General features: G+C 35.4%; 1 protein-coding gene and 1 long non-coding RNA gene across 22 annotated transcripts in view; one reads left to right on the top strand and one right to left on the bottom strand.

The window, feature by feature from the left end:
* Nucleotides 1–18406, top strand: part of LOC138716288 (uncharacterized) — a 68224-nt gene that overhangs the window by 545 nt on the left and 49273 nt on the right. The window lies entirely within an intron of this gene.
* The window catches only part of LOC138716285 (uncharacterized), a 96294-nt gene continuing 83999 nt past the window's right edge, over nt 6112–18406 (bottom strand). For all 21 annotated transcript variants that reach the window (XM_069849199.1, XM_069849210.1, XM_069849197.1 and 18 more), the window contains 6 exons: nt 18050–18232; nt 14861–15150; nt 13761–13937; nt 10529–10606; nt 9769–9843; nt 6112–9067 (listed from right to left, as the gene is read on the bottom strand). In XM_069849199.1, the coding sequence (XP_069705300.1) occupies nt 8800–9067; nt 9769–9843; nt 10529–10606; nt 13761–13937; nt 14861–15150; nt 18050–18232 (1071 nt within the window). In that variant the 3' untranslated portion in view covers nt 6112–8799. The remainder of the gene's footprint in view (nt 9068–9768; nt 9844–10528; nt 10607–13760; nt 13938–14860; nt 15151–18049; nt 18233–18406) is intronic.

Raw genomic sequence — 18406 nt, 5'->3', positions numbered from 1 at the left:
CCGACTGTTTCTTAGTCCTGGGTGGAAACCCAGGATTGTGAATCGAAATTGGCCACAATTTATTTAGGAGCGCTTTTTTTTTTCAAAAGTTTCTAAAGGCCTCAAACTAAATATGTCAGAAAATGTGTTTTTATGATCAAAAATTAATAACCCAAATATTTTATTCTTTTACTACTGTATTAGGTCCACACCTGTGGAATAATGGTCAGCGCGTCTGGGCGCGAAACCAGGTGGCCCGGGTTCGATTCCTGGTCGGTTGAGGTTTTTTCCGGGGTTTTTCCCCAATCCAATATGAGCAAATGCTGGGTAACTTTCGGTGCTGGACACTGGACTAATTTCACCGGCATTATCGCCTTCATCTCATTCAGACGCTAAATAACCGAAAATGTTGATAAAACGTCGTAAAATAACCTACTAAAAAAACTACTATATTATCCTCTGACTGAGGGTCTGGCTGATATGTACATCTATTATCAGGCAGTACATCTCACTTGACAATATGTGTCAGAGGAAGAACAATTCTTTGTATGCATTTGAAGTTTGACTAGTGAAATATATAGCTAGTCGGCGATGTATGCAATGGAGGGAGAAAGGAACTGGCCATCCTACCCCTGGCCTAGTTGCCTCATAAGTGGTGCCTTCTTAGCATCTTGTAAGGTTCAGACCTGTCTTCGGATAGTTGACTAAACAACAACTACTACTACTGTTTATTAAGGTACAGTACTAATGCTATTACGTCGTAGTGGTCTTTTTGAAATATTTGTAATTTTTACTACTACAATAAGGGTTAAAAATAAATAGGAGGCAAGTATAATTGTGATTAAATTTGTAATGAATGTTTTAAAAGTTAGATTTATAAATGAAAAATGAGAGTACGAAATTCACTGTTTTTTTAAGTCGCTAAACGCCAAGACATTAAAACATGACATGTTTGTTAATATTTAAATCTTAAGTTTTTTTGCTCATTTTACTTTAGTTTGTATTTAATTTATCTGATCAGTCCTGATACTGATCATGCTATGCGCCAGCTTATATAATTTTGTAAGCAACGATTTTAATATATGGTGTTTACCTACTCTATTTTAATATAGAGCTCAATGGTAGAGTAGCGCAATCACAGAGTCGGCCGCCATTGTTATTCCTTTTCAACCAAAGACGTTATATAGTATGCGTTTTCAACACGCTTGGGATAGAAATATTTAAAGTAAAACTCAGATATTTTTAATTTGAAGGGCGAAAACCTCAAAAGGATCTTCATATATTTTAGAACATCATCGTCAGTCAACATACTAATGTATAAAAACTTAGATCTACTCATTAATGTGATTGAGTATTTTTGGTAACTTCTTGCATCCTATCAAACTCGTTAGATCATAAAATAGCATCGGATTAAAATTCAAAATTTGTACCACTTTCGTAATGCTATTGCTTACAGCATTACAAATTATCATTTATTAAGTTCTTCTTATAAATGTTCAGTGAAGGTTTCTTTCACCAAATACATCAGCTATTGAAAACTACATTTAAATAGCTAAATAAATACAAACAAATGCAGGAGAATTAAAAAAAAAGTGCTAAAATATGTTCCGCAACAAACTCGTACCTGTCGAAAAATCTAGACATTAAGAGGTCACCACTGCTTTGACAGCAAGTTACAGGGAAAAGATATAAAGAAGCACTGCCTGCTAAATGCTCCAGTGAACAAAGCTAAGGTTGTGATTGCTTTTCTCGGGGTTCTCCCGTTTTTCTCTCGTCATTCCGCCATCACTCTCCACAATTCCACTTTCACTATTACCTTCGTCTCGAAAAATAGGGCACCACTTGTGTTTTCATGACGCAGAATCGACCATCCACCATAGCAGGTGTTCCTCGCGAATTGCCCAATGATTGGTAAATGGTAGTGGTACTGGATTATAGACGACTCACAGACTTGTATTAGAGGCACTGGAGGACACCCTTCCAGGTTCTTGCTTGCCTGACGGACACATAACAACTGATGTAGATCTTCGTGACCATCAGAATTATTGTACACAGATTTGATGGCTAGCGAAGAATGTGTACGAAATGGAAACATAAAAATTGGAGATTTATCTTTCGAAGAGGTGGAGAAGTTCAAATATCTTGGAGCAACAGTAACAAATATAAATGACACTCGAGAGGAAATTAAATGCAGAATAAATATGGGAAATGCGTATTATTATTCGGTTGAGAAGCTTTTGTCATCTAGTCTGCTGTCGAAAAATCTGAAAGTTAGAACTTATAAAACAGTTATATTACCGGTTGTTCTGTATGGTTGTGAAACTTGGACGCTCACTTTGAGAGAGGAACAGAGATCAAGGGTGTTTGAGAATAAGGTTCTTAGGAAAATATTTGGGGCTAAGAGGGATGAAGTTACAGGAAAATTGAGAAAGTTACACAATGCAGAATTGCATGCATTGTATTCTTCACCTACACATAATTAGGAACATTAGATCCAGATGTTTGAGATGGGCAAGCCATGTAGCACGTATGGGCGAACCCAGAAATGTATATAGAGTGTTAGTTGGGAGACCGGAAGGAAAAAGACCTTTGGGGAGGCCGAGACGTAGATGGGAGGATAATATTAAAATAGAGTTGAGGGAGGTGGGATATGATGATAGAGACTGGATTAATCATGCACAGGATAGGGACCTATGGCGGGCATATGTGAGGGCAGCAATGAACCTCCGGGTTCCTTAAAAGCCATTTGTAAGTAAGAAAGAGAAGAATGCATTGCGTGATGATGGTGGGTCCACTTAACAGGACAGTACAATGGACACACAACTCCTTCCATCACGGGTGCACAAAAAGCCTATGTGGGCTGAAGTAATCTACTTAGGGATATTCTATGTTCCGTCTGATAAGAAACTCTGTAAAGTAAAAGCCTACGAGATCTTGCTTGAGTGGTTCATTCACGTGTATTTTCTAACAAGATTATATTACATCTTTAAGTGACACAGAAAGCAATGCTTTAGCAGCTGTGACTTCAGTGTCTGTTTCCATAGAGCTTCACCTGCAATTGAAATGTGTGATCTCAAAATGCGTTCAGTTCATTTTTATGAAAGGACTAGGTTAGTTTTTTTGTCCACCGGTCTATGGACTGAGCGAGTTTTCTACTGGGTGTTCAGTTCAAAATGTGTCATGGCTCGCTGTATGCCGTCATGTGGCTAGCCGATGAGCCTAGAGAATTCAATCTTCCTACACTTCCGCAGAGGTGTATAACCTAAGAGGCAGAAAAGTTGCCTAGCAAGTACGGCGTTCATTCTGAAGAGTAGTACCGATACGTACGGTAACGCCGGTAGTGGCAGGAATGTGAACTGTTTGGAAATACGTACTGTCGGGAAAAGGGGGAGAGGGTTAAGATGATTACTTACGTATTTGTTGACATTAACTTCGACGGTCAACATTGACACGGAGCATTTGATTTGTGTTGTGGAATGTTACCGTACGCAACTGATGATAACAAATACCCTGTGTACGACTTGCCGGCGCAAAACACAGTTCGAAAGAGGTTATGGTAGCACACAGACCGTACAGACCGCCATCTGTTGCTACGACGTTCAAGTTATACCGTACACGTTCTCAAGTTCAGATTGAAGAACGCCTTAAATAATAGGCAACTTCTCTAACATATAAGCTGAAACTCGCTTCAAATCGTTGACCCAACAACAGTGACGTCATGACACACTTTGAAATGAACACCCAGTAGTGACATAAGCAGTAACACAAACTTTTAGACAAGGATTGGAGTTGTTTTGGAAGAGAAGAAGATTAAAATATAATGACAGAGGTTTAAAAAAAATCATATATATTATGTACTGTACAAATCTGAAAATGGCCAAATGAACTGAGCAAGTTTTGGGATCACATTCTTCAATTGGAAAATTAATAACCAATAAATCTCTACTTACTTGTCAATAATCAAACCCGCGTCCATTGAATTTATAGATGGAAATGCTATCACTTGAGTATCTAATGAATCATTCTAAAATTTATAACTCTTCAATTAATATTTAAGAATTTGCTTCACCTACACATCACACATTTTTAATTCTGAGTCCAAGGATGGACCTCTTATCACTGCTAATATAAGCTTACAATGTACTGTCTGACCTTACATCAGCTTCGCCACTGCAGGGTACTATTTTTCAAGGCCGGGTGGCACCAGGGCACTTTTATGATTTTCATATTATAGTCAAATTTTGCATTTATAAAAGTCATACCTATTTTATTCATATTTACACAATTTCATTATAAGGTTTAATGTATTTATAAAAGTCATACCTATTTTATTCATATTTACACAATTTCATTATAAGGTTTAATGTATTTATAAAAGTCATACTGTACCTATTTTATTCATATTTACACAATTTCATTATAAGGTTTAATGTATTAAATACATTGTCTGACATTTTACAAGTATTCCTGCAGAAATGACGACAACGACGACAACTACTACTAGTACTACCAAGATCCCAGAGTCAGGGCATTTTTTTGTTTAGAAATATACCACTGTGTACATTGGTAGGGTTGCCAGATTGTACGTTTTTCCCGTAAATTTCAATACCTCGCATTTTACAAACTGAACCATTTTAGCGTGCTCATCTTCAAATTGGCATATCCATCATCTCATGTCACTATAAAAGTCATATCATGTTATCAATTTCAAGCAGGAATGACCCATTCTAATGAGTGTTTGAATCTCTAACCTCACAAATGATTATCGCACTGGTCAACCACTTAATCAAATAAACATAAAAGAAAAAAACATTGAAAAAAAGATACAAATACAGTAAAAACTCAGTAAGACAGTCTTCAAGGGACCGCATAAAAATAGCGTATTAAACGGGACTGCATATTAGTGAGAGTGGGTCATTTTTAGATATTTTTAAATTTTAACACAAAGGTATGAATCTGCAAAAATATTTTGTTGAAGAAATTTAAGGATTAAATATTGTAATTATGCAGGATAAAAGGTTATTTTATTTTATTTTTTTTTTTTTTTCGTTTCAGAAAATGTCAGAACACATACACTGTCATCAATTAAAGTGCTCCTTTATTTTAAAAAGTAAAAAATTGTTTTCTGTCTTGCACTTGACTCAGTATTATGAATAACTGCATTTTCCACACGATTTAAATCGGAAGTAACATCGGCAATTTGATTATTAGAAACTTTAATGAATTTACGAATCATAGAAACTGTGACAAGGGCTTCGTTGCGAGGATTTGGAAAGTCGACCACTTCCACTTCCTCTTCGTCAAGTCTTCACTGACAATGCGATTTAAAACTGCCAGCAAGAAGGACAGGCCCTGAATACAGTAGTCTTGTAGGTACTCAAGGGTCACATTCCGTTCTATTGCATTCACCAAACAAAGACTCCTACAAATCCTTGAATATGTGGATGCTAGCGGTAAATGTAGAAGTCCAGGAAAATTTTCTCAGTATTTTTTTTTAAATGCGATATTTAGAATATTCAGCAGATGAAAAAGTGTATTAAATGGGATGATGAGCATATTAAGCAGTGGATTTTACATGGTTTTATATAGGGATGTCATGGGACTGGATGAAAAGAGCGTATAATGCAGGATAACGTAACAAACGGGCGTGTATTATCGGGGTTTCACTGTAAAACATGATGACACGTGTTAGTTAGTATATTGCAAGAGACGACCAGAAGACCCTGCTGTGAATGCAATGGAAAATTTTGCAAAACATACCTTAAAGCCTGTACTTCTTGCATTGTGCCAGTAGCTTTCATGTGTTTGAATGTTTCAAGAAAGTTGTCAAAGGATGCAAATTCGTTGTAACCGACGAGATATTAATGTATTTTGTGTACCAAAGGGTCCAAGAAACACCCAATGAATGACTGTAAGGATGGAACAGAAAAAATGCTCATTGAATGGCACGACATCCTGAACATGCATGGGGATTTCTTAAAAGCATGAAAGGTTTCATTTGACTATATCGCACATACTGGCGTCATTATTTCAGGCAGGTCATCTGTACTGAAACTTCACTTATCTCTTTAATAACTAAAATAACTCTAAAACCATGTACATACGTTTCTCTGATTAAATGATAAAAAATACTATAATTTATAATATATTTCATGATTATAAAATACATTATATATGTGATAATTCATGATTATCAAACATACCTGTTACATTTTAATAAAATCAATGTGACCCATCTTTAGACTTCTCAAGCAAAATGTCTTTTACCAATTCTTTGTTTTCTATTTTCATAAAGACTTCAAATAATATTTTTAGTGAAGATAATTTTAGATAAAAAAAATTAACACTAAAGAAAACATTCTAATAACAAATTGTGCTTCAATTCAGTAAACTTTCTTTCTTAAATGTTAATACAGTAAAACCCCGTTTCAACAGCCCTGTTTATAACGAATTCCCGTTTTTAAAGAATAATCTGTAAGGGTGCTATTCATAGACATTTCGCAGCACGCGCTATGAGTGTACTAAGCTAGCCCCGGCTATCGACTGGTTACTTGTACAGAATTCAAATCATATCCTATCGCTAACACTGGTTTATGAATACGAAAAATGCTGATCATCCACCGGAAGCCCGCGCTAAAAATGTCTATGAATAGGGTCCTTAAGTTCTAGCCAAATTACCATAAGAATAGTATATTTAATTCCCGCTTTTAAGGGAAATGATTTAAGAAAAATCCCGTTTTTAAGGAATACAGTATAGACGAAGCCCAAAATATCGACTTTACTTTCAATACTTGCTCTGTTCTCGCGAATTGTATGGATCCTGTTTCCAAATCTTTTGTTCGTTTATGCCGTTTATGCACCATTATAATGGCGACTAAACGGAAGAAATTAACTATTGGACAAAGTCAAAATAATAAGGAATGTTGAAGTTAATCTCCAAATAACACTATTACATATTATAGTAAAAAAGCATGGTTTGTCAGTTACATCATTATGGGAAATAATGGAGAAGAAAAAAGGAATTTTCTCTGACTAGTTTCAGTATGGTTCAGGTTCAAACAAATGGAAAAACATTCGTGCCTCACCATTTGAAGAGTTAGAAAATATTATAATGAAATATACAGAGCTCTTACAAAAGACCTTTCCAGTTTCGAACATATGTACGGTAATTTATGTTCTATGAATCTGAGAAGCATGAAAGTAGCACCAATAGACAGATAAACTCAAAAAGTTTAGTTGTGACAACATTGTTTTCCTAGTTGGTAACACTGCCTCATAATAGCGCATATAAACAAATTTGTTCATTGTTAAGGCGAAATGGCTGCTATAGAGGGCAGAAAAGCTTGATTTTCATGTGAACCAGTTGGTTATTAATGTGCAACGGCATTATCGACAAAGTTTGGTGCAGATCCACCCAGTGGGCCTACAATCCGTAAATGGTACACTGATTTTAAGGCAAGATTCTTCGCAAGTGGTTGTGATTTCATTCGTACCGACTACAGTTGCTGCAAGCTCTAAAATCAGAGGACAAAGTGCTATGAAGAAATTTCTGCATAAGTATGCAGACCTTAATTGAAAACGATGATGAATTTCTTTGTTTCGTGATGTTTTCTGACGAAGCCACTTTTCATCTTTCTGGTAAGGTGAACAGACCTCAGAATCTGGGGATCAGAAAATCCGCGTACCTACGTGGAACTCGACTATAGGTTTGATGTGTGCCGTGTTACCAAGGGGGAACACATTGAACATCTTTAAGGTAAGGAACTAAACTTTTTGAGTTTCTCTTTCCATTGTTACTATTTTCATGCACCTCAGATTCATAGAACCTGTGCGTTTTTTTTTTAAAGCAAGACATAAAGCGCTGCAGCAAGGCCGTTCTTTTATTACATTTGCTTCACCGTCGCTGCAGCAAGTGTGCAGCAAATCAAAACATCGCTTTACGAGTTTGCTGCATGATCCATCATGGCGGAATGCATGTTCTGGTCTTTTGCAATGTTTATTATTGTTAAAATCGTCCAGTAATAATAATTCTATGTCATTATCATTGAAGTCGAAACTATTTAACATGTTCGGTTCTTTTAAAGTTAAATTTATTAATGTAGTAATAGAAGCCAATATTAATTGTCCACCATTTTGCAGTCAGTTGACCTACTTACGTTTTTTTTTCGATCCTCATTTTGATGCAGCAAAGGCATGAAGCGCTTTACTGAAGCTTTTGTAGAAGCTCTGTATTGCAAATAATAATTGTAGGCCTAATTAAATGATTATAATGTTTGGTATATAACACACGTTAGTATGATACTAATTATTAGTTTAGCCTTTCCTTCTCATTTTATGTTAACCCCCTTTTAAGGAAAACCCCTATTTAAGGAAAAGAAAAGTAATCCTTCAGAGATTCGTTAAAAAGGGGTTCTACTGTACTTCTTCGGGTCAGAGCTTCTGGTCCTTACCTCAAATATATTCTCAATATCCTCTTACAAGGATTCATCAATAATAAAATTATTCACTCACGGAATTTATTTTTCACTTTTCCGTATTTCGGCTGCAGGGTCGATAGAAACACGTTCTTTATTAACCTGCTTTTAAATCATAGAATTCTATTCATATTTATTTGAAGTCCAAAAGGTTACATACAACAATGTAGCTGATGGTAATTATATTATTACATATATCCAGAATGTAATAAATTCAGCGTTAATGCTCTAAGTTCGGCTTTTCCAACAGTTCTATTGTTGTACAGAAAGTGTGATTCAGCAATTTTCGATGGAGGCCATGAATCACGTAACACAAGGTTCCTGTACTTGTTGTTGCTTTTTATTTTCACAAGCGTTCTATTTCGATACGTTCTATATTATCATTAAATGTCACAATAGACTTTCTCCTGGTTATACCATTGTCATCATCTTCCTCATCGTCATCTTTCCTCGATTCTGAATCGCTGGTTTCAGTTTTTAAGTCATCAGCTGCTCCATTGTCAAGGTCAAGCATGGTCCATTGGCTGTACTCTGGAACTGTTCCTACAGCCATTGAAGCTCCACTGATGCGAGGCAAAGAAGGTGACACAGGTGGAGATGGTTCAATCACTTCCCTAAAAATAAAAGAGTATAAATTAAATGAGCGTCTCTGAAGTTACTGTACAATTGAGAGCATTAACTACAGGAAGATGTGCCGAAATGGCTACTTGCACTCAGCGAGCACATCAATGAGCAATCATTTCTTTTCCCGAAACATTTAAATATCAGCTCATGTCACCTCCAAAAGAAATCTGAAGCAAGATAACTTTTACAGATTCACCTCTACTTGACATTTGCCCTTAAACTGCTCTGAATAATATACAGTGCGATCCAAAAGTCCCTTCCATTAGTTATAGTAATTCTGTAGACAGCTGGTACGTAATCTTGTAGAAAGTTGACACTTCCCCATTCATTCCGGTTTGACAACCTCACATCCCCAGTCAATCATATGCTTAGCAGCCAGTCCTGCCACTTGAATTCTCTGCCTAGTGAATTCTCACCTACACCGTGGCTACAGAAGCACTGCGGAGAAACTTCTCGCTCGCACTGTATTTTCTATCCATACATAAATCATAAAAACTTACTGTTTTTCAATTACAGATCCTGTCAAAAAATGAGTTTACTGAGTCGTATGGGGCTACTTACAATGGGTGGCAGTTTGTTCAATAAATAAATAAATTTGTAAACTATTTTAATAACAACATTAATTACTAATTAATGAAGAAAAATTCTCTTATGTCTTAATCTGTATGAATATTAAAAATGTATTACTTACGTGGTATTATTAAACTGGACATTTGTCAGTGGATTATCCTTCTCTTCCAATGATGGCGACATTCCACGTCCATTTCTAAGAACAATAAGAAAAAGATGTCATGAAGAGGGACAAAATTTCTCATTATTGGTTTCACATATTTTGCGAAAATGCAGTGCTTTAAAATGTTCTTTATGATATTCTTGTTTGTTGTTATCTTCTTGAAATATTTTGAATGTCGTATAGAAGTGGAATCAATTTTGTGATCAAAGTAAGATGAAATTTTCGTATTCTATATTGCACAAGAAGACCTACAATTTTTTAATCTGAAAAGTACTGTAAGATATTCGTCTCCAATAAATGTTAAACTGTACGGTTTAAGTAGACCTATGTGAAGTAACCTAAGCCTTTCCAATTGTACAAATTAAGTGTAATTTAACATTTTATATCTTAGATTCTTTCAGCAATGGTGAAATGAAATTTAGCATACTTTCAATACATTCACTCAGATTTATTTTGCATTTTTCTTATTTTCAAAGGATAATTGTTTCTAATTAACAGTGATTAAATTTTCAAAATGCTGGATGAAAATTGTGCAATCAGCATTTCTCTACTAATGTCCACAAATCTATGAATATTTAAATTGTTCTTACTTTGAAATGCGTGTAATAACTACACTACATTTGTGGTTTCAGGTACCCCTTTAGTAAGTCTGCAGATAGAGCATTCCGGTCCTTGATAGCACAGTTATACACAATGACACAAAAATAAAAATACTCACATCGATGAAATTGAAGATGCATCACTTTTACTTGTATTAATAGTATCATAATAATTTTCTGTTTTGTTCCTCCTCCTCCTATAATTAAAAGAAAACATGTTATAATGGACGATCATATTTGTTATTTTCAATAGTAATTTACTTTATAACTGACAATTATCACTTTTACAACAATGAGGCAGTTTGAAATAGTGATGCTTTTTCCGAGAAATTAAAAAATTAAAAATTAAAATTAAATAAACTACAGATTAGCACAGCTAATTTCGGGGGACGGGCATTCACCAATCATGCAGCGTTTACATGTGATCTTTATTTCTGTTTCTCTCATAGCCTCTCTCTTGACAGGTACACAAAAAGAGCTGGTGCCTGCTGGTAACATAAACACCAATCAGAACTGATGAAATAAGCTAAGCATTGGAGGATTCACCAGCCATGCAGGGAGAGAATAGAAGTACATATGGAAAAAAAGAAACCGTACAGTAGAACAAGAGAAAACTTTGGACGTAAATTCTCTGCAAATCTAATCTTTCAGGTAAAGCTCCCTGTAAAGCCGATTTGAATAATTTCAAGGGAAAAATTGTTCCGAGGCCGGGTATTGAAATTTTTTTCCCTTGAAATTATTCAAATCGGCTTTACAGGGAGCTTTACCTGAAAGATTAGATTTGCATAATATATACGTCACTGTGTTCGTTAACAGAAAACCACAATTCCAAGTCACACAGAGATTGTGTGCACTCGATGTGGGTCTCTGGTGCTTCGTCAACCCACGCGAGTTGTGTGGATATAAAGGGAAAAGTTGAGACGGTGTCGGGTGGAGTTCCCAGGTAGCTCAGTTGGCAGAGCGCTGGTTACGTTCAACCCGAGGTCCCGGGATCAATACCTGGCCCCGGAACAATTTTTCCCTTGAAATTATGTAAATTCTCTGATTACCCAGTTCCATGTAGAAAATCAATACTAAATTTAGTGAATACGTAGGTTTAATGAAACAGGTGCTTTGAATGTGTTCTGAATTATGTATCACACAAGATGGACAACACTTCCAGCAGCTACTGTGAGGAGAGAGTGTACCGAATGTTATTAACATAACATAGTATGTAAATTTCAATCTGGTAAAACGATATGACTTTGCAGATGCAAGCAGTGGCAGTAGAGTGGGGGACCGGAAATATTTGCTGGGATTCACCATAGCTTAGCAAAGGTTAAAGCATCTGATGCAATTAAAAAGTGAGTTGAGTTGTATTGCATATCCATTTCATGGCGTATTTTATGAGTTTTCAGTTTAACAAAGTCAACAGCTGTTATAATTCACTTTTAAGAGAAAAAAGAATGACAAAGTCCTATGAAATATGTCAGACTAAAGTATGAGAGAGGACGCCAAAGTGATAGGAGAAAGCAATGGCAAAAGTTAAGGGGACTTGTCTCCATTTACAATGGTATGATATCCCTTACAAGTTGCAAGACATTTCAACCGCACATTCTCAGTATTTACCCTGGAAGGTTTGTCCATTTGCTAATAACACTTTTAAAAACATCTACAATTTTGTAGTCTTATTAACAATAATTCCGAACATATTTATCGTTACTACTAACTTCAGGGAACTAGAATTCATGAAATTTTAGAACCCGTGACAATAATAAAAATATTTGTTTAAATTTTTGTGTAGGTGACTTCTACTCACAGTCTTTGTTCATTAGTCATATTTTTATGTTTTTACGAAGTTAAATTTCATCTCTAACTTGAGATATGTAAAGATAAATTTTTTTGGTCCTACAGAATTATCTGGTCCTCCAGCTTGGGAGTTGGGCGAAGAGCTAACAACCCATCACCGTAATCCATACAATCCATACAATAAGAGGTAGGATGTGATGATGGAGACTGGATTAATCTTGCACAGGATAGGGACCAATGGTGGGCTTATGTGAGAGTGGCAATGAACCTCCGGGTTTCTTAAAAGCCATTTGTAAGTAAGTACAAAATTATCTATTATGGTTACCATTGGTTATTAACAGAGAAAAATTCGCTTTGGCACTAGGCATCGAACCCGGGTCCCAGTTCTAAGCACTGGGCACTCTAACCACTGAGCTACCGAGGCTAAGTCCACAGTACCAGATCGAATCTCTCTCCTTTGATGGATTGAACCTCGGCGTAGCTCAGTGGTTAGAGCGCCCAGTGCGTTGAACTGGTGACCTGGGTTCGATCCCCGGGAGCTGGAGCGAATTTTTCTCCATTAATTACCAATGGTCCCATAACAGATAATTCTGTAGCACCAAAAAATTAATCTTTACGTAGATCATTCGCCCAAACGTGCATATAAACTGTGAAATCCCGGCCACCAAGTTACTCAATTGAGTGCTCTCCTTATGTGCACAGTTAACTTAATATTGTGTAAATATATAGGCCTATGTCTAACATGGAGTAAGGCCATTAAGGGAAAATACCAAAAAAGAGAGGTTCTATCCGGTGCTGTGGATTGAACCTCGGCGTACTTCATTGGTTAGAGCGCCCAGTGCGTAGACCTGGGTAGCCAGATTCGATCCCCAGTGCCGGAGCAAATTTTTCTCAATTAATAACCAATTTAACTTCAGAGTTGACAGATGGGTCATGAAACGAAATTGTGTGTGCATTCAATACCTACCCACTTCACTTGCGTGATTAGAGTTCCGTATATTGCGGATAGATGGCAGGACTGTGACCTATTTTCAAGTTGCACACCACTTTGGCAGGTCATACAATGCATACGAGTATCTATGAATAGTTATGTTGTGTACTAAGGTGAGTGTACATATACGTATTCCTGTGAGTGTAATGTGAGGAATGGCTGAGGATGATGAGGAAGGGAGAAGGGAAAACTCAGTGCCGACACATAGCCTACTTCTATTGAATAGCACCAAGAGGATCATCAGGCTTAACAGCCCCATCTGACGGACACATCACTATCAACAGTGACATACTGTATGTCTTCTCTTTACATGAACTGCAGAAAGATTTAGGATTTAGCCCAGGCATATTGGTGCATAATCTAATGATTAGAAGTCCACCACCATCTCTCCTAATCCTGAGGTAGAAATTTTACATGAAGATCTCTGATCTCGTCGGGGATCAAACCCGGCTAATTTGGAAGCAGACATGCTACCACAGAGCTAACTCAGCGGGTGAAACGAAATCGTTTAACATGTTTAACATGGCGTTCTTAACTATAGCTATAAGAATATTAGTGACTCAATTACTAACCTGATATAAAATGCCAAGCCCACGCCAGCACCACCCAACAAGAGAACCAAGATAACAGCCAATGTGATCACAGCAGCCAACAATCCTGTGCTACTCTCTTCCTCATTGGAATTGCCATTGCCACTGCTACTAGCAGTCCAGGTTTCTGCTACTGCATTATATTTACCCTGCATACTTCTATTAAAGGAATTAAAACATTTCATTGGTACCATACAGAAAAAATTATATGTCATGTAGAATATATCTACTTTTTTATTATTCTACACATTTTACGTATTTTTTAGCTTGTTGTTGTCAACTGTCCGAAGACAGGTCTGAACCTCATAAGTGATACCAACATGGCATCATTTATGAGGCAACTACGCCAGGAGATAATATTTGCATATAATTTCATGATGAACTAGTAATACATATACTAACCACAATTGCTATCTAAAAAACATTGTGATAATAATAATATTATTATTATAATTATAATATTATTATTATTATTATTATTATTATTATTATTATTATTATTATCTCATTTTCCCTGGGAGAGTTAAGGCCATCAGGCTTTCTCTTCCACTCAACCAGGATCAAGTACATAAAACTAAAATACTAATTTTTTTAAAAATGCTCGGACACTTCAAATTTAATATTTTCAAAGGAAAATTAAAAAAAAAAAAAAAACTGTTTCCATAGCAACCAAACGTTTTGTATGAAACAAATTAAACTAAATAAATAACTAAACAACATACCAACCTTTCAGAAAAAAAGAAAAAAAATAATGTTGCCTTTTTTAAATGTTGTCGATGATGACACACCCTGTACAATAATGCTGAAAATTTTGTTTCTTCTTTTTGTAGAATTTTCCTTTCAAAATATTAAATTTGACGTGTCCGAGCATATTTAAAAAATGAGTTAATTTTAGTTTTATTTGTATTATTTCTTACTTATGAAAAACCCTGTATAATACCAATTAAATTAAACAATTCCTTCCAGATACATTTCAATACATGTAATCAGATGATACATACTGAGTTCAACGTCAGATTTTCACAAACATATTATAATCAATGTAAGACTGAAAGTACTGAATTAGTATCCTTCAAACTCACTCCTTAATATCAGAGGCGTCAACAAGTTTTTCATCCTTCAATCCATAGACAATCAGCCGAAGGGAAGTCTCTGAACTGGCTCTGGATCTGAAGTTCAGTTTCTGATTTTCACCATTATCATCATCTTCATTATCATCAACATCGTCGTTACCAACAGTGTTAACTGTACTAGAGAGTAACATTATATCGTAATTTGTAACAGAAGATATATTCCTTATGATGTTATCAGCATCTAGGACTGAAGCAGTTTTCTTGATTATTAATAAATGTTTAGCTTCAAGAATTTTTACCTGAAATGAAAGACAAAATATTTGTACTATTTTTCATATGGTACTGTACATAAGTAGTGTTTTTCTTATTCTTCCCTCTTTCTTGAACATGTACACAAATATATAAGTATGTCACGTTACACTCTATTACATTACAGTGTATCTGCGTATGTTCGTGCTTGTATGGAGGGTGAACCGTAAGTAATGTCATTAATTTCAGAGGGTGATTCTTTGAGATATTTCAAACAAAAAGGTTTAATACAATTTTGCTCGTTTTTGGTCCTATTCGAGGTAAAAATTGTTTTATATGAAACATTTCATAACATGTTTTGGGAAAGCCATTGATTTAATGTAAATGTTTACGATTAGAAGAAAAAACCCAAACACCACAAAAAAATATAATAGAAAAAAAAAATAGCTTTCATTCAGAGTTTTACCATAATAATGCATGTTGTAATATGGAAGTGTTATTAATTTTATACTAAGGCTTACGTTAATTTGCAAAACAATTTCTTCATTAGGATGCCAAGGAAACACAAAAAGGTTCCAGTTTCACTGTGCCAATTCTATTAACTTACCATACTTAATAATGTGAAATTGTGTCTATTTTCATTATCCACTGTTGTATAAGTGAAAAATGAAAGGTACAGTGGAAGCTCTTAAGTTCGACAGAAATCAAGTTCGACATCCTATAGTTCAACTGCTTACGTAGGAGAATTAGACACGCCTCTATAGAGGCACTAAGAAATGGGTTTGCCATTTGAATGGGAATGGGTTCTATGTCTTGTAGTGATACTTTTGTTAAAGGAAAACAAAATATTTTATTGATTAGGACATCCATATTCAATCACTGATTTTAAATTAATGAACTCTTCTTTCTCTATTTGAGAATTGTCCTGTTTGTGAGACGGAACTGTCGAAACCCATTGTGGAACTAGAAGCACATACACAAGTCTTGGGGCGGGCAGGAAATACAAGTACAGTACTGTATTCGTTGATGGATAACCAATAAGAATTTATATTCATTTCACCTGCCACACCCACTACCCTTATTGGACTGAACTTTCAATTCTGTTCAGTCGAACTTGGGAGAGTCCACTGTATTAAGTGTTGCAAGTGACGTTATTTAGCTGCTAATTTGACATTACAGTATTATTTAATTACATTCATGTTTCCCCTTATTTCTAAAAAAAACCAAAATGAACACACAAAATTTGTATATATAATATTATTTTACTGATATAGACTAAACTTTGAGCATATAGACTTTTTTAAAACTATTTCCAGTTTTGTGTAACATGCTGTTGAATCACACATCTGTTGCAAGTATCTCTATTCTATAGTATCAACAAAAGCCGCCCTAAATAAGGGTTCAATAGATCAACCTACTAATCAATTCACAATGAACAATGATTAAAAACAGTTATGTATGTAACAATTTGAAAGAAAAAAAAGACATTAAGATAAATGATAAGAAAACATAGGAAATCATTTACAATAAAAGTTTCTTAGGTACAAATGATTGCTAATTATAGCTAAGGATGATTTTAACATATGAGATTCTATGGCATCAATTGTTGCATCAGAAATTTTAAATTGTGTAAGTTGATTTAAGTTTCTCATGGGATCATGCCACGGGCACCGAACATGAGTCCAAAAACTAATTCTCCATTCATTGTTCACTTTAACTGATCCGCATATGGCTCTCAATATTTTTTTTCGAAAACACTAGGACTTCTTATATCCTATTTGGTCGTAGTTCAGATTTCTGATGCACATACTAATAAAGGTCCCTTGCAGGAAGTTCACATGTACTGACCCCTTGCAAAAAGTCTTAAGTGAGAACCACTGTATACATTTTGTAATTGAGTTTAATATTGTTTCACTGTTCAGGGATGTATTTCTGTCAAAATTTCGTAATTAACTTTTATAGCACCATAATACCTTTCTTTTATTTTTTGTACTGTCAAAAAGTAAAATATTAAACAATGATAGGCCTAATGTAATGTGCAGTACTTACTTACTGGCTTTTAAGGAACCCGGAGGTTCATTTCCGCCCTCACATAAGCCCGCCATTGGTTCCTATCCTGAGCAAGATTAATCCAGTCTCTATCATCATATCCCACCTCCCTCAAATCCATTTTAATATTATCTTCCCATCTACGTCTCGGCCTCCCCAAAGGTCTTTTCCCCTCTGGCCTCCCAACTAACACTCTATATGCATTTCTGGATTCGCCCATACATGCTACATGCCCTGCCCATCTCAAACGTCTGGATTTAATGTTCCTAATTATGTCAGGTGAAGGATACAATTCGTGCAGCTCTGCATTGTGTAACTTTCTCCATTCTCCTGTAACTTCATTCCTTTTAGCCCCAAATATTTTCCTAAGAACCTTATTCTCAAACACCCTCAATCTCTGTTCCTCTCTCAAAGTGAGAGTCCAAGTTTCACAGCCATACAGAACAACCGGTAATATAACTGTTTTATAAATTCTAACTTTCAGATTTTTTGACAGCAGACTAGATGACAAGAGCTTCTCAACCGAATAATAACACGCATTTCCTATATTTATTTGCGTTTAATTTCCTCCCGAGTGTCATTTATATTTGTTACTGTTGCTCCAAGATATTTGAATTTTTCCACCTCTTCGAAGTATAAATCTCCAACTTTTATAGTTCCATTTCGTACAATATTCTGATCACGAGACATAATCATATACTTAGTGCAGCTAGTACTGTACTAAAATTAAAACGACTATTAAAAATTTATTCATTTATTTATTCGAGTAGAGGTAAATGAGGCCTTCTCTTCCACATTACCAGAAATGAAATATACAATGAAACAATATGAAAAATAATTCATGTGAAGAAAAGGCTGAAGAGTTGTTATAATGGATGATACTCTGAATAAAATACTTACATTCACAGTGACATTTCCTACTTGTTCTAGATTGCTGGCATGAACAATAAAACTTGTATCTTTATACTTGAAGGCTCCCTCTACTGGATGTATCATCCCTGTATCTTCATGTATGGTAAATTCATCTGTTCCATCCAGTATATATTTAATTACAGCGTTTTCTCCAAAATCAGCATCTGTTGCCTGAAAATCGTTACAATGGTGAAGCTATGAAAATTAAACACTTTCACATCGATATTCGGAAGTGCCTGGGTCATTATTATGGTGTATTGTAAAAACAATAATAAAATTACTTATCAAACGAAATAAATAAAAAATGAACCACATTTAAGACGACCATCATAAATAACTTCAGAA

Source organism: Periplaneta americana, chromosome 16 (assembly GCF_040183065.1).
Source record: "Periplaneta americana isolate PAMFEO1 chromosome 16, P.americana_PAMFEO1_priV1, whole genome shotgun sequence".
Taxonomy (NCBI): domain Eukaryota; kingdom Metazoa; phylum Arthropoda; class Insecta; order Blattodea; family Blattidae; genus Periplaneta; species Periplaneta americana.
Note: the sequence above shows the minus strand (reverse complement) of the source record. Positions and strands in the feature narration are given on the sequence as shown.